At 40.5% G+C, this 15,645-nt stretch overlaps 3 protein-coding genes across 5 annotated transcripts; 2 read left to right on the top strand and 1 right to left on the bottom strand.

The window, feature by feature from the left end:
* The first annotated feature begins 273 nt into the window (after nt 1-273).
* c16h14orf119 (chromosome 16 C14orf119 homolog) lies at nt 274-2,263 on the top strand. The gene is made up of 3 exons (XM_067253684.1): nt 274-423; nt 801-1,145; nt 1,276-2,263. The coding sequence occupies exons 2-3, from the start codon at nt 801-803 to the stop codon at nt 1,447-1,449; spliced, it is 519 nt and encodes a 172-aa protein (XP_067109785.1). The 5' UTR covers nt 274-423; the 3' UTR covers nt 1,450-2,263.
* Nucleotides 2,264-2,455: 192 nt separating this feature from the next.
* dhrs1 (dehydrogenase/reductase (SDR family) member 1) lies at nt 2,456-6,232 on the bottom strand. Of its 3 annotated transcripts, none has more exons than XM_067253681.1 (9): nt 5,949-6,232; nt 5,110-5,256; nt 4,758-4,901; nt 4,553-4,632; nt 4,183-4,315; nt 3,914-4,057; nt 3,662-3,731; nt 3,319-3,399; nt 2,456-3,235 (listed from the first exon to the last, which is right to left on the bottom strand). In XM_067253681.1, the coding sequence occupies exons 2-9, from the start codon at nt 5,251-5,253 to the stop codon at nt 3,099-3,101; spliced, it is 933 nt and encodes a 310-aa protein (XP_067109782.1). In that variant the 5' UTR covers nt 5,254-5,256; nt 5,949-6,232; the 3' UTR covers nt 2,456-3,098. The 3 variants fall into 3 exon arrangements, with proteins under 3 accessions (XP_067109782.1, XP_067109783.1, XP_067109784.1); XM_067253682.1 differs by having other exon boundaries at nt 5,110-5,253; XM_067253683.1 differs by lacking the exon at nt 5,949-6,232 and adding an exon at nt 5,465-5,695 and having other exon boundaries at nt 5,110-5,253.
* A 3,544-nt stretch (nt 6,233-9,776) lies between these two features.
* homeza (homeobox and leucine zipper encoding a) lies at nt 9,777-14,892 on the top strand. Its single transcript, XM_067253950.1, has 3 exons — nt 9,777-10,147; nt 10,892-10,953; nt 11,358-14,892. Exon 3 carries the CDS (start codon nt 11,386-11,388, stop codon nt 13,456-13,458), a length of 2,073 nt encoding a protein of 690 aa, XP_067110051.1. The 5' UTR covers nt 9,777-10,147; nt 10,892-10,953; nt 11,358-11,385; the 3' UTR covers nt 13,459-14,892.
* Nucleotides 14,893-15,645: the final 753 nt, after the last annotated feature.

Here is a 15,645-nt window from a genome sequence, read left to right as displayed (position 1 = left end):
CGGAGTTACGCCTTCCTTTCCAACGTCACCCAGTTGATGACTTCCGTCAATGGGAAATTGTGTGATCAAAATGTATATCCAAATGGATAAAAACACGTTTTGCTTTGGTTTTAATGCAATTCTGGGAAAGTTATATTAAACGTTCGTCCATCTAATGAACCGCTTTGTTACTGTATTTTCTTGATATTACAAAATGTTCATACCTACTGTCATCTATTTGCGCTCTTTGCGCAACTTTGATGTCCTAAGGTATGTTGTCCTTCGACAAACGGCACACACAACCACCAGATTCTCTGCAACCACCATGAACTAGCTAACGTTAGCTAGGCTAGTTAGCTGCTAAATTTGGTAGATGTTACTCTTTCGTTGCTAAGTAAGCTCTACATAATGAGTAAAACAAGGTGACCGGTATAAAATAATGCGGTGAGAAAACAATTGCTACTGTAATTATCTAGTTAGGTAGACTAGCTAGAGCTATCTAAAACCACCACTGTCTCAACTGAATCAGCAATTGTGTTAGCCAGCAAGCCATCCAGGTAGAGCAGAATAGTGGACTATTGACTAGGTTAGCTCTAGCTAAATGGGTTCTATAAAGTCCTTGGCAATTTTATTTAAAAAACAATGGGTGCCATTATTAACTAGTCAGTTAGGTGTAGTTATGATTTTAATGCATTGAAAATTTAACCCTATCTAACCCTAACTAAACATTTTACCTTGTCTTTGTGTAGTACTTTTAGTTCAACATGTCACTGTTTGAGCACCATTTAGAATGTTTATAATCTTGCTCTTTTTTTCTGAAGATGTCCTGGTTCTTTCACGTCAACCAAGGCTCAAACCAGCAGCCCCCTGACCGGATGCCCTCCACTACAGACAACCTATCTTCACCCAGTCTGACAGACTTCCCATTGCCTCCACAAGGCTCAGTACCTCTCAGCTTGGAGACCTTATCATGTTGCTCACTGAACTCTAGGGCTAGTAGAGAGCCGATGCCACTGTCTTACGTTACTCTTCAAGAGCAAAGATGTGTGTTGAGCTGGTTCCTAGGTTGGGGCACTGCCCAGAGGGAACGGTTCCTGCAGGACCTTTTGGGGAAAGCTGTGCCAGGGAAAGTGTGCACTCTCCTAGATTCACTGAGCACTCTTCAGGTAAACTTTTTTTCATTTACTCCAAATCATGTCATGTATTTGCATATGTAAAAGCTGTTTTTGTCAACTTCCCCAAACATAAATAAAAACTAAACACTACTCTTGAATGTATTCTTTATATTGTTTCAAGGTTATGGACAGACCACCAAATATATTTGAGTGCCAGCTCCGCCTCTGGACCCAGTGGTTTGAGTCCTGGAGTGAGGAAGAAAGAAACAGCTTCTTGCACATCTTAGAAGAGAGGGACCCCATTTTTGTTGCACACTTTTACAGAGGTGTAGCTGGGACAGCGGGCAAGCAATGACAGATAATGATGAGTAGAGATGTTGTTGATGTGAAGGACACGGATTTAGGAGATGTGTTGTCGAACTGAAACAAGTGATGATTGAATTATCAAATTGTGCTAGAGTTAATGAGCTAACTGTATGAAAAAAGATAATCTGTTTAGTAAACTGACTTTTTTTGTTTGGACTATCAAATCTTATCCCCATGTATTAGTTGGGATTCAACTGGAAACAACATATAAATACTTTTAAAGGTAACTTTCATAATTATTTTTGAACAGTTTTGTATAAAGAATAAAAAGAAACTTAATTTAGGTAATCACATTATGTTCTTTATTGTTGTCTTGAATGTCCACAGAATTAGAACAACAATTAATGATTGGCATACAGCTGTGTCCTTATTTAGGCACAGGTAGGGTACCAGTGTGTCATACGTTTGTAAATGTTTTACTTCCCATTTTAATGGGGTTCTGAAGTATATATTGGGTAAAAAAAAAAAAGTATGTATGATTGATGCTGAGTGGTTTGACTCAGTATTGAGTCCATGTCTGAAGTGCATACTAGTGTCCATACTTGAACTGGAAAAGCCTTATTCCTGCATGGGTAAAGTTAGTGTTTTGGTTTAAAAAAAACATATAAAACAAAGTTTCTGTTTATTAATACCGCTTAGTAATGGCAATTTATTTTGGTTCATACATCTTCACGGCTTGATGATATAGTAGCCTTCAATGCATTCACGGTTACAAATGACCAATTCTGCCTAAATAATATTGGATGAATCAGTTATCAAAATGGTAGAGCTTTAACCATTTCATTAAAGTAATTCTGATACTTTATCTGTTTACTGTATCCATGAAACTGACCCTACTGAACTGAACATGAATATAGTTTTATTTTAACCTGTTTCAACACAGGCATGGATGAATGGATGTTTTTGAGTGCATGTGTGGCCTGTGAATTAGTATAGGTGATCCCTGGCAATGGCATCATGGAAATAAATCAACCCATTTTCACACAGTGTATGTCCAGTGGCATAGCTAAGGTAATCTGTGTTAAATGTACTTTAATGGCATTGATAAGTAGACATTTAACAGTAGATAAATGCCTTATCACAACATTTTTAGATATGTCTTGAAGTAACCTGATTTTCAACGGTTTCTCTGATGCTGTAACATGCTAATGTCCCCACAGAGTGATATCTATGTTTTTAAGAACATCCAACAATTTAAGCATTTGATATTATAATATCAAGGTTATAAAAGTAAGAAAAATAGTTTTCCAGTGCTTACATTTTATGGACTGTATAGTTAATCACAGCCTATCATTAGTTTTCATCATAGCTAAATGTATTTCTACAGAAACTTCCTTTCAAAGACCTTCATTGTACTAATACATGAATATGGACATAATCATACAGATTTTCTGTCAAAATAAATCACATTTCATTACAGTCAGTATTACATTGTGATTAGTCACAGCTGGGTATAGCTTTCAGTAAATACTTTTAAAATAATCCTCCAAATTTGACATTCAATAGCCTAGTATTACATACTCTTGTTAAATACATGCATCACCCAACAGTCAGATATAAATGTATAGATTAGTACAGTTGATTGTATGTGTGGTGAGGGAAACATGCTGTAGCTATGACATGGAATGTCTGTGGTGCTTAGAAACGTCCACTGGCAAGGTTAAGAGCGAACCGGGGGACGCGAAGGAATGAAGGCACTATAGGGGAGAGCCAGGACAAATATGGAACCTGAGTCACGAGGAATTTGAACGAGGTGTAGTCTGTCACACTCCGGCCTGAAAGTAAAGAGCGATCGTTGAATGTGTGAATGGGGGTGTCCAGAAGGTAAATCAACTATGTCACAGCATGTGTATCTCACCATCAACATCTTTTATTCCATAGCGTCTTGCCAGATCAGAGGTCATCAACACTTTTCCAGTTAGTGACATCAAGTTCTTATCTTCAACACAACACAAAAAACACAAATTCAAGAGAGAAAATAAAAAGCTAACTACAACTGCTGAGATTATATAAGTTGACGTGACAAAATGTTATAAAGCCGTTGTCCTACCACCTTTAAGGCTTAAATAACAGAAGGATGACCTTGCAATAGTTTCATTAAGTATTAATCTGTTTGGGAGAAATGTGTACACCATTCATGCATTTGCCTTTCATAGTATTAGGTACCTGAATCAATTTCTAAAGAAAGTAACAAACTGTACCTTTTGCCAGCTCCACAATACACCTCCCACTAAGCTCTGTGGTTTCTCCGCTGGCAAACACATCTTTGAACTGAAAATGTGTTTTACATACAAACATTGAATAGACAGTAAACTGTAAATTTCTCTGAAAGTTACATTTGTGAAGACAAAAATAACATTACCCATAGTATGGAGCTACCAGACTGTGGATAATTTGTAAAGACAAGTTAAGTATTCTGGTTATAATGCAATAGTTCATCTAAATGTATCTACCTTAGGATCAGCACCAACTGGTGTGTCCTTCTCAATGATGAGTTGTGACACCAACTCAGTTTGGACTGCCCCTGGCCACAAGCTGACAGAGGCTACTCCTCTGCTCTTGAGCTCAAATGCTGTGTCTGCTGCCAACCTGTCACACTGGAGTGGTGTGGGAAGTTAGACTTGGAGCTTAGGTTCAGAACAATTGGAATGCTTTGACTGTTCATGTTTAAACTAGCATGTAAAACATTAAGTTTAAGTCATGTACTGTCTGGAGGACTCACCGCCGCCTTGCCAACACCATATGGCACGTTGAAGAGATATTTCAACCCTCCCATAGAAGAGATGACTACAATCAAGCCTCTGCCCTGAGCCACCATAATCCGTGATGCATACACAGAGCAGAAATAGTGTCCCCTGATAAAACACAAAATGCAGTCTTATCATACTGTTATGTATTAGAATGTGAGAGTTTCAGAGTTTGTTTATCAGTTTGTTTTAATATCAGTATCCGTTATTAGTATAAGTTACTACTGGTATTTAGTTAAAGACTAGAGTTTCAAGTTAAAGCCCTGGATGTTTTAAGGTCTTGTAATCTTGAAATTACTAATTGTGAGGAGGGCATGACTAGGCAGAATCACTCAGCTGACCTACCTAAGGCCTGTGTTGTTTATGGTATCCCATATGGATGGATCAGTTTCCCAAAACTTCTTTCCCATGTTTTCAAAAATTGCCTGGAATTGAATGTTATGACAGATAATTAGTCATGTTTTTCTACTGAGCCATAAAAGTTGTAGGCAACTCAAGCAAGGGTTAAAAAAATGAATCAACAGAAATATTTATGAGTTGTGCCACTCACTTGTACTCCAGCATAAGCATTGTTGACAAGAATGTCCAGTCTTCCATTTTGTTCTTGTGTGATTTGTTCAAACAGCTCTTTGATTTCTTCTTCCTTTGAAGAATCACAGATCACGGGCACACAATTCCCACCCCTCTCTTTTACCTTCCATTAAAAGGATTAAAAAAACGAAACATGATTCAAACAAACAATAGTCAGAAAACAAAAGAAAATGGCTCATTATATGGTGCCAAACTATCAAACTGCAAACACCTCCACTGTTGCAACATTACATAAGGATATGTGCTGGAAAACTCTGTTTACCCCTGGCTTGGAGACAATTGATAATTAAGTTATTACACAATCTCCTCACCTGAGCTGCAGTTTCTTTCAAAGTCCTCTCCTGGCGCCCAGTGATGTAAACTGTGGCTCCTGCCTCTGAGAGCTGCAAGGCGATGCCCCTACCAATCCCCCTTGAAGCCCCTGTTACCAAACATACCCAGCCAGATAGAGCCATCTACTGGTGGGGCAGAGTAAATACAAGTTCAACTTTGTGACTAATTTAACTGGACTACAGTAAGGATATCTTCTGATACGAGTAGACCGTAGCAACAAAAACATTATTGACTAGAAGGAGTGCATTCTTGACAGTCGACGCATACATTCTTATCGCGCAGAATATCTGTCTGCACAATAACACGTAACGTTATCTTAGCAAGCAACCCTACCTAGCCTCTTGTAGTAAGGACGAACGCAGTCAAATGATTAATGTTGCTGTTGGTATGCAAAGCGTTGGCAATGAGTGTAATAAACTCTTTTCATTAGTTAGGCACAAACTTGACTTTTATCAGTTGACAGCAGGCTACCGCTACGTGACATTATTATTACATGATTAGCTAAGCTAACGTTACGTCGTTGTCTTCCTCCACTTCTGCTATTGACGTGTCAGGCAGCAATCCAGTCCAAATGTCGACATGCACAATTGTGTAAAGTATAAATCACTTGCCAGATTTGTGTCGTATACATACAGTCCACATTTTATTGACCCTTCAAACCTTTTAGACAGACACGTAGTTTGCTAAATAATTTGACTTAAGAGCAAAGTGCAATCAGATAAGATACCTTATTATGCATGCCATTATTAATCTACACATGAAAAACGCATAAACGTGTTTATAAAACACAGCGTGTAAAAAGACAACCACTTCTTACGTCGACAGTTCCAAGTGCCAAGTCTGTGCACGGCGTTGACGAAGACTTCTCTCTTTAATTTATAAGGCTACGATAAGACGAAGTCTCATAGTCCTGTGTGTTGGCGAAGCTAAAATCGTCTCGTGAAGGTTCAAACTCTTAACTTGTCGCCGGCACAGCTCACGAAAATTATATGCAAATCGGTCCGTGACGCCCCTTCAACCACCGTCACATTTCTAAAAGCAAGCTTTGTTTTATTTATTTCAGAGATCGTATGGACGAAGGCCTGTACAACTACGCCTATACAAAATCGTGCGAAGAGGAAACAAATTGCCTTAAGTTGTGAAAAAAAGTCCTAGCGATTGAAAAAAAACATCTCCATCATTAAGGACAGTGTTATGATGCTGCCACCAACTTGGTTGCAATATATTTGTGAATTTCAACATACGTATTAAATATTGTACATGAATGGAGTTTGCATGTGTTCAGACAAGTTCTTAACTTGACTCAGCAGCATTGCAGTCAGCTGATGATGGGACATTCATGATATTCATGATGTAAACAGTATAGTAGGCCTATGCCTAAATAGATATAATCGTGAAAATTGTCTTAATGGTCATTTTTGCTTCTTGATCACACTAGGGTTTTGGGTTCACCAATCACAGGAAGAAAATTCTGTGGGAAACTTGCATTGCAGTGATATGAGCCATAGGCTAAATTGTAAATTTTTTTGTGGAAATTGTAATTTAGTTTTAATAATAATACAGTTACAGTTAGTTGTTGAGAAAGTTGAAACATTTTGTGCTATAAGACGGTTTGGTTAGCCGCTGAGAAAGCTGTATCCTTGTGTGCTGTAACTTTTCATGCTGATAATATGAACAAGAGCCTGTTGTGTGCAGTGCATTGCTGCAGAGCTCGTTATCTTAGTATAAAGGGCCTGTCCGTGGGGGAGTTCTTCATCTGAGCTTCACAGACTAGTAGTGTACTATGTGGCTTTTAGTCCCTTTCTGCAGAATTCATTGAATAAATACTTATACAAAATACATTTTAACAGCTTTGGGTTTAGATTCTCAGACTCCCATCACAAATATTTCACATTTCATTAGTAGTGTTTTTGTTGGTGCACTCTACTCGTATCAGGAGGAGCTATCCTTGGTCCAGGTTAATTCGTCACCAAGTTGAACTTTTACTTATTCTGCCCCACCAGTAGATGGCTCTATCTGGCTGGGTATGTTTGGTAACAGGGGCTTCAAGGGGGATTGGTAGGGGCATCGCCCCTAGGAGAGGCACCAGGAGAGGACTTTGAAAGAAACTGCAGCTTAGGTGAGCGAGATTGCGTAAATAACTTAATTGTCAATTATCTTCCAGGAGTTAAACAGAGTTTTCCAGCACGTATCCTCATGTAATGTTGCAACAGTGAAGGTGTTTGCAGTTTGATAGTTTGGCACTATATAATGAGCCATTTTCTTTTGTTTTCTGACTTTCCGACTTTTATCCTTTTAATGGCATGTTTGCGTTTTGATAGTTTGGCACCATAAAGGAGACTGATATGTTTTGTTTTTATGACTATTTTGTATTTAATTTGAACCTTTTTTAATGGCAGGTAAAAGAGAGGGGTGGGAATTGTGTGCCCGTGATCTGTGCTTCTTCAGAGGAAGAAGAAATCAAAGAGCCGTTTGAACAAATCACACAAGAACAAAATGGAAGACTGGACATTCTTGTCAACAATGCTTATGCTGGAGTACATGGGAGTGGCACAACTCTTGAATATTTCTGAATTCACTTCCATGTCTCAGTAGAAAAACATGACTAATTATGCCATAACATTCAATTCCATCTTATTTTTGAAAGCATGAGACGGTAGTTCTGGGAAACTGATCCATCCATAGCTCTCCCAGCTGAACGTGCCAGTCTGTGGATCACAGACTTCCTGTCTGACAGGAAGCAGTGCGTTAAGCTGGGAACACAAGTTTCTGACTCCCAGTCCATCAGCACCGGATCACCCCAGGGCTGCGTCATTTCTCCTCTGCTCTTCTCCCTGTACACCAACAGCTGCACCTCCAGTCATCCGTCTGTCAAACTCCTGAAGTTTGCGGACGACACCACCCTTATTGGGCTCATCTCTGGTGGAGACCAGTCTGATTATAGGTGGGAAGCAGCCAACCTGGTGACCTGGTGCAGCCAGAAGAACTTAGACCTCAATGCTCTTAAGACAGTGGAGATGGTTGTGGACTTCAGGAAGAATACAGCCCCACTCACCCCCATCACCCTGTGTGACTCCCCAGTCAACACTGTGGAGTCCTTCCACTTCCTGGGCACTATTCTCTCCCAGGACCTCAAGTGGGAACTGAACATCGGCACCCTCATCAAGAAAGCACAACAGAGGATGTACTTCCTTCGGCAGCTGAAGAAGTTCAACCTGCCAAAGACAATGATGGTGCACTTCTACTCAGCCATCATTGAGTCCATCCTCACCTCCTCCATCACCGTCTGGTACGCTGCTGCCACTGCCAAGGACAAGAGCAGGCTGCAGCGTATCATCCGCACTGCTGAGAAGGTGATTGGCTGCAATCTGCCTACCCTCGAGCACCTGCACACCTCGAGGACCCTGAGGCGAGCGAGGAAGATTGTGGCCGACTCCTCACACCCTGGACACTCCCTGTTTCAGTCACTCCCCTCCGGCAGAAGGCTGCGGTCCATCAGGACCAATACCTCATGCCAATACCTCCCTTCCGCTGTTGGCCTCTTCAACAAGGCCAAGGGTCCACACTGACTCTAATGACTTGCTGCTTTTTGCACTGCATTACAAAATTGTATCTGCTACATTTGTATTTTTTGTCATATTTGTATTTTTGTATTTTTATATTGTAAATTACGACAACTTATATTTTATTGTATATTTTATTTAGTTCTAATTCCACTTAGTACTGCTAGTTTATGTAACCTTAGTATAGATAGTCCACATATTTAAATTTTAGGTCCCTATATGTTTATTGTATGCACCTTCTTGCCAAAGCAAATTCCTTGTCTGTGCAAACTTTCATGGCGAATAAATCCCATTCTGATTCTGATTCCATATGGGATACCATAAACAACACAGACCTTAGGTAGATCAGCTGACTGATTCTACCTAGTCATGCCCTCCTCACAATTAGTCATTTCAAGATTACAAGACCTAAGACATCCAGGGCTTCAATTTCTAGTCTTCAACCATAGTATATTTCAAATCTGTATGGTTATGTTATGGTTAAGTGCATGTACTGGTACTATGATTATAATAGCTTTTGAAAGGCAGTTACTGTAGAAATATGTATTGCTATGATGAGTGGTTCAACGTGGTTCTCTTGGGTTTTAACTCAGAATCAATGAACTCAGGATGGGTTGGTGAGGATCAATATTAGCCTGTAATTAAGTAGGCCTACAGTCAATAAAATGTAACCATTAGAAAGTTACACATCCTAAGCTACAAATCATTCAATTGTTAGATGTTCTTGAGAGCCTAGATACCAGTTTATTGATCCCCAGGTGAGGAATTTTGGATGTTACAAGTCAAAATGGCTTATTCATAATTTTCTGCACCATCAAATAAAATGGACAAATAATAAAATAGCAGTAAACAAACAACAACAAAAATATAAAATCCTCTCCAAAATGGTGACACCACATCCCATAAGAACGCAAGGAGGGGGCTTGTTTGTTGACCAGTCTTTTTTGGTACAGGCGCATCCTTTATCCAATCACTGCCCTGCTTTGCATAGGATGGAACACCCTCGCTACCGTCACTCAGGAGATGGGGTTCCTGTGAGTTTCCTGGTCGTCCGCCTAGCCTCGATCTGGCCGGACAGGGGAAACACTTGGAATACTCAGAACAAAAGCAACAACGGACCGAACAGAGTGGGCTACTGAGGAAATCAAGTTCAGCCTCGGGATATTAATTATTTAACGAGAAGCGTTAAGTAGATTATAGGGATATAGGCCTATGTTTTAATCTGAAGGCATTAGATATAAACAAAGTTTTCTAGTTGTCTCGCATCATTGTATCCGAGACGATTATCCTTTTGAGGGCTTCATAAAGCGACAAGGGTCAGACGGTATTGTTTCCCTGTTTCGCTGTGGCACACAAACTTTAGTCATTAAGCTGTTTCAGAAAGAGCAGTTGGAATTACATGTATTATGCGTACAACATCCGATAACAAGACTGGGGCATAGCCTATAATCGGGTAAGTTTATTTTTATATATCACTGAAGCGTGTCCGAGAGAGTGCGCCTGTGCAGTTTGACCATTTTAGTTGGTAGCTACGCCACAAAGGAACAAGACGTTTGAGGAGTATTGTCGTGGGCACCGAAAATCAATATTATCTAATATATTTTACTATAGGCTTACGCTAACATGGAATTTGAAATAACAGTTGATTGAGTGCCGGTGGTCTTCATATGTTTTTGTAGTTTAATTACCTTTAAGCGAAGTTATTACGTGAAACGCCTTAATCTTGGCAACGGATGGCCTATTCGTCAAGTGTTTGATCAGTGTTTAATGGATTTTTCAATACTAAGTTATATATTGTTTAATTTAAAATATATTGGCCAACAGTCTCTCCAATATCTCATATAGGCTAAGTCCGATGATTAGTAAATTGGATCAGGTGTTGACAATTGACCAAATGTCCATTCCTTACTGTGGTCTCTAAGGGTTAGAACTCAAAAACAGAACTACAGTATAAAACATTGATGTGCTCCTCTGTGGCAAGGGATACGTCTAGGTTTCTTCAATTGTTGCTACACCTGTTGCAGTCAGAACATAGTTTTAAGTAATATAATTACATTTTCACTGTGGCTTCAAAACAAATTCTGCATTTCATGTAAAAAGTGCCTTTCATGTTTTATCTGTCAACCATTGTTTTGGGGATTACTATACAATATTCATTTGATAAAAGTTTCATAACACAACTTTTGTCTCTGTACAGAGGCTATACTTCATCCTTTGAAGACTGAGAACTTGACTGAACAAAGCCAGCTCTGGAAAGGGGTAAGAGACGAGACTGTGATGGATTCCTTACAGCCCCCCATTCCCCAAGGCCCCTGCACCCCCAGAACCACTCCCCCACCCTCACAAAACAAAAGTCAGTCACCACACTTTGGTTTCAGGGGGGAGGGGAGCTCAATCTGGACAGAGTATACAACCAGTTTTGTGATGAGATTTTGAACTGGAGTGTGAAGTAGGGGGAGGGGAAACAGCTGTTGCATAATTGACTTTGGCTAAAGAAAGTCCTTAACAAGACATTCAACCAATGTGTGAATAACTGATGTCTCACCATTTGTTGATGATTGGTCTTCAACGTAAAAACATCTGTGACCTTGAGTGCCAGATAGAATCATTTGATTAAAGCTTGTAATACTGTTATTAAAGTGCATGTTTTTTGTTTCCACTAGACGGAAGAAACGGACAGTGATATCACTGATGGCAACATACAGTGACCTTAACAGAAAAACAGGACTAGCGGTGGACATGAGAGAACCTTTGAAGAGTGATGTTATACAGGCAGAAGGTGTTGAAAAACATGCTCTGCCACGCCCCTCAAAGGGATCCCACCAACCGAGCCCTAATGGAAAAACACGACTATCCTGTGCAGCAAACAGCAATTCAAGTGGGGGAAGAGGTGGTTCTGTGAGTTTCAGCACCAACCACAATTCAGTAGTGTGCCTGCCTTTGGTGTCAGAGGGTCTGAAATTGGTGTGGACACAATCTGACCAGACACGTGAACTAGACTCTATCCCAGAGCTGGTTCAGGCTTTTAATGTGTTCCCCTACCCAACATCCCGTGAGGTGAATGCCCTAGCCCGGCACTGCGCACTGCCACTGGATAAAGTCAAGGTATGGTTTATGGTGCAGAGAATCAAATATGGCATCAGCTGGGCATCAGAGGAAATTGAGGAAACGCGACGCAAGTTGGCTGGACCTGAGCTGGCGGGCGACTGCGCAGAGACAAAGGGGGAGAACAAGATGAAGAGAAAAGGATTTGAAGAGTCTCCAAAAGAGGCAGAGGATAATGATCAAATAGAGGGTATTCTCTTGTCCCCTCACGTCCCTCAGAAGAAATCCAAATATGAGACACCAGAACACTTCAAACCAGCCAAAACAGTCCCATGTTTCAGTTCCTCCCTCCCGCCCCCTGAGGACTCGTACTACTATCGTCCCCCTGCTGACATGCCCGGAAGTACCGCAGTAGATACCTCAGTGGACCTTTCAGATGCCTCTACCCAACAGAGACGGCATGGGCGCTACAAGAAGTCCAAAGCTCAGCTTGCAGTCCTTCGCAGCAGCTTCCTGGTAGAGAATTGGCCAGCGGAAGCAGAACTGAGGCGTCTGCAGGAAGAGACGGGTTTGAGCCGGAATGACATCCGCAAATGGTTTAGCGACAGTCGTTATCAGCTTAGAAATGGACGGGGCTTGGTTGGAGTGTCCCAGGGCTATCCACATCCCATTGTTACGGGAGCAAAGAATGAGGCTCATCAGCTTCAACCTCTTCCCCTTGTTGCTAACAAGGTCCGTACTGAACCAAATGGTTTGGAAGACAAAAGTAAGGCTTTGGGAAGAGGAGGACGTAGTAATGGGATAAAAGATTCTCACTTCTTCCAGACTTTCCTGTCGAATAGCATTGAAGCATTTGGGGAGAGGGGAGTGGAGGTGGAGAGAGATGAGGTCATGGAGGAGACCTCTGTCCAAAAAGACACGTTTAAAGAGGCAGAGATCGAAAGCGAAGATGAAAGGCCTCTTCAACTGGTCAAGGTCATCAAAGAGACAGAAATTCCACAGCAACTATCGGAGGGTACTATCCCCTCCCCGTCTTCCTCCCCTTCTCTATCTGCCACCCCACCACCACCGACTGCTGCTCCCTCTATCAGACATCTCTCTAACAACTCGCAGAAGTCAGCTTGTTCTGCCAAAGGCAATTCTTCACATGGAGCCCAGCCCCTCTCCGGTCCTCTTTCATCACCCTCTCCTGCTCTAACGCCTGCAGGCCGACCACGCAAGACCAAGGAGCAGCTGGACATACTGAAGCAGCACTTCCTGACCTGCCAATGGCCAAAGAGTGAGGACTACACGCAGCTAGTCGAGCTAACAAGCTTGCCCCGAGCAGATGTCATCCAGTGGTTTGGAGATACTCGTTATGCTGTTAAAAATGGTCAACTACGCTGGGTGCAGGGTGTCCGGGAGCAATTCCTGGCTGAGCTTGCAATGCAACAAAATGGCAGTGGGGTTTCCAACAGCAATGGTTTGAGTGGGACTCTTCGGGGTGGAGGGGGCCGTAAACGAAAGTCTCAAGTTAGCGCCATAACATCACCTGCATCCACTGCTGATTCACCTGACATCAATCCACTGGAGGTGTACTATCGCCTGACTGGGGTGCTTCAAGAGAAGGATCTGGACTCCCTTTGCAAAAAGTCCAGAATGAGCTACCAGCAGGTGCGAGACTGGTTTGCATCACAGGAAGCAGTTGTAACTGAACCGAAATCCAATGCTACTGATTAAAGCAGAGAGGCTAAATATGCAAAGGCCTTATCTGGAGAAATTGGAAATAATGGGATATTCCATTTGCCACATTTTGGACGCCAAGCATTAATGATGGATTGTATTGCTTTAATCTGAGTTTTGTGACTTTTAAAAGACCCTAGTCTTTCCAGGCCAAGGACAGAGCTCGGGTTGGTTGTGTTGAATGATAGCTGCACTGTTATTCTATATTTGGACTTGAAATCATGCTTGTGCTGCCTATGGAACTACTGTTGGTATGGCAGTACCTAGTACACTGGTTTGTTTATTGATTATTGTAGTCTACTTTCTGAGTTTACTTACGTTTCCATCATTAAATATAATTTTAGTGCAGTATTGTAGGATTGTATTTTGGTAAGGACAAAGTATATTGGTTGGACCATAGGTACTTAAATGTAGCTGGGTGTGAAAATGTGCTGGGCCAACTGTAATATAACATATTAGGATATTGACTGATCACTGTGTGTTATCATTCCTTTAGACCCAATAATAATTTTTTCAAACACACTGGACATTCACACAAACTCCTTTAAAATGAACATATTGCACTTGAAATTTGGAGACCATGTTTTATTTGCTATAACTCATTAAATACTTTTTTAGGAAAAAGCTTGAATCACTTAATCTCTCAATTTTGAGTAAAATTCCATGCTGTTCTACCTATGGGATGACACAAACCAATGAATGAAGTAATGTTTTTGAGTGCTTGCCACTTCAGATTTTGTGCCTGTAGACTTAACAATTATGGGCAGTTTGCGCTGACCTCCAGATGTTAGTGGTGGAAGGACAGTGCTGGCTTAATGAGTCATACAAGATTGCAACCAACCTGTAATTGGATAGCTTGAATTGCACTTGTTGACCTAATCCAAAACATGTATTTTTGCCTGGACACTATTCTTCTGAGGTGTTGTTCTACACAAGGCTCTATTTAAGTACAACATGACCATATTCATTGTAAATCATTCAAACAAAATATGTGGGCAGATTGGTTTAATTTGTGTGCGCTGTGTAATTGAGATAAATTATTTTAGTAGGGAGTGAGCAATGGAACCGGGTAATGGATTGGGTTTGTTCAACATAATCCAAAGCAATAATACACATTTTTGCATCTCCAGCCATACACAGCACAACTGTCACATTCAGGTATAGCAGTACATGTATTTAATCAACATTTTTACATTGGTGTTTAATGTTATTTTATTAGCTATGAAATGTTAATACAAGTATGCTATGTAGAAAGGTTGTAGGAAAATAAAGGTCTTCCTCTAGTCTCAGTTGTAGGAGAGTATAGACTTGTTATCCTTGTGTTTTCATATGTAAATTAAATGGTAAGGTAATACTTTTCATAAGGTTATGTTACATTTGCACAACTGTGTCACTGAACAGTTTAAAACATGTACATACAAAATAAAAATTCCAGACAAGACGTGAATCTAATTTTGTCAAAGTTTTGTGTTCCCTCACTGGGGGTATGCAACTGTTCATCACACAAACAGCAGGAGGTGGCCTCTGGCTGGTCAAAATGGTCTTGAATTGTACAATTACAAGCAGAGCCCAACACATTTTTTATAAGTGATCCAATTTATGTAGTAAAGTGAACACATCACAGGCAATGCATTACTGTCCACCATTTAGATTGGATGCTTGAATGCAAGAAATATGAAACCCTTTTCATGTGTAAAACAAAATCTCCAAAAAAGATACTCAAAGCTGGAAATATATATTTCAAATCAAAGAAACTACATTTTGACCACCGTAACTAGTGTTAAATATTCAAATTAGTGAATGCTTTGTGTATGCTAAGTAAAGACAGACCACAAAAACTGAGACGTCTTTGGAGAAGCATTCCCACATTTTACTGCTATGGGGTTGCTCTTTACCCATTTAAGGTGCTGAAACAAAAACAAAAAACTTGCATTTAAAACTGATCAGATATCCACCACTAAAAGAGCATAAATTCAGTGTTGTGATATATACTCTTGATTTATGATATATTAAGTAACTGGTATGGTTTAACATTTTAAATTTATAACAGAAAAATGGGCACCTGAATACTGGCCCCCTCTGGAAGGCCTGGGGGATTGCAGCATTGCACCCGTCAAGAACTGGAACTGGAAAATATTAGGAGTCAGATGCTCAGACCTGAGAATAGAAGAGAGAAAAGAAACT

Source organism: Osmerus mordax, chromosome 16 (assembly GCF_038355195.1).
Source record: "Osmerus mordax isolate fOsmMor3 chromosome 16, fOsmMor3.pri, whole genome shotgun sequence".
In the NCBI taxonomy this organism is placed as follows: Eukaryota; Metazoa; Chordata; class Actinopteri; order Osmeriformes; family Osmeridae; genus Osmerus; species Osmerus mordax.
This window is presented reverse-complemented; position numbering and strand designations above follow the sequence as displayed.

Coding starts and splice junctions, on each gene's coding strand:
- homeza (XM_067253950.1), top strand. CDS start 11,386: ATGGCAACATACAGTGACCTTAACAGAAAAACAGGACTAGCGGTGGAC.
- c16h14orf119 (XM_067253684.1), top strand. CDS start 801: ATGTCCTGGTTCTTTCACGTCAACCAAGGCTCAAACCAGCAGCCCCCT. Junction 1,146..1,275: donor ATTCACTGAGCACTCTTCAG/GTAAACTTTTTT, acceptor TATTGTTTCAAG/GTTATGGACAGACCACCAAA.
- dhrs1 (XM_067253681.1), bottom strand. CDS start 5,253: ATGGCTCTATCTGGCTGGGTATGTTTGGTAACAGGGGCTTCAAGGGGG. Junction 4,316..4,552: donor ATAAACAACACAGGCCTTAG/GTAGGTCAGCTG, acceptor GTGTTTTATCAG/GGGACACTATTTCTGCTCTG. Junction 3,400..3,661: donor TATTGTGGAGCTGGCAAAAG/GTACAGTTTGTT, acceptor GTTGTGTTGAAG/ATAAGAACTTGATGTCACTA.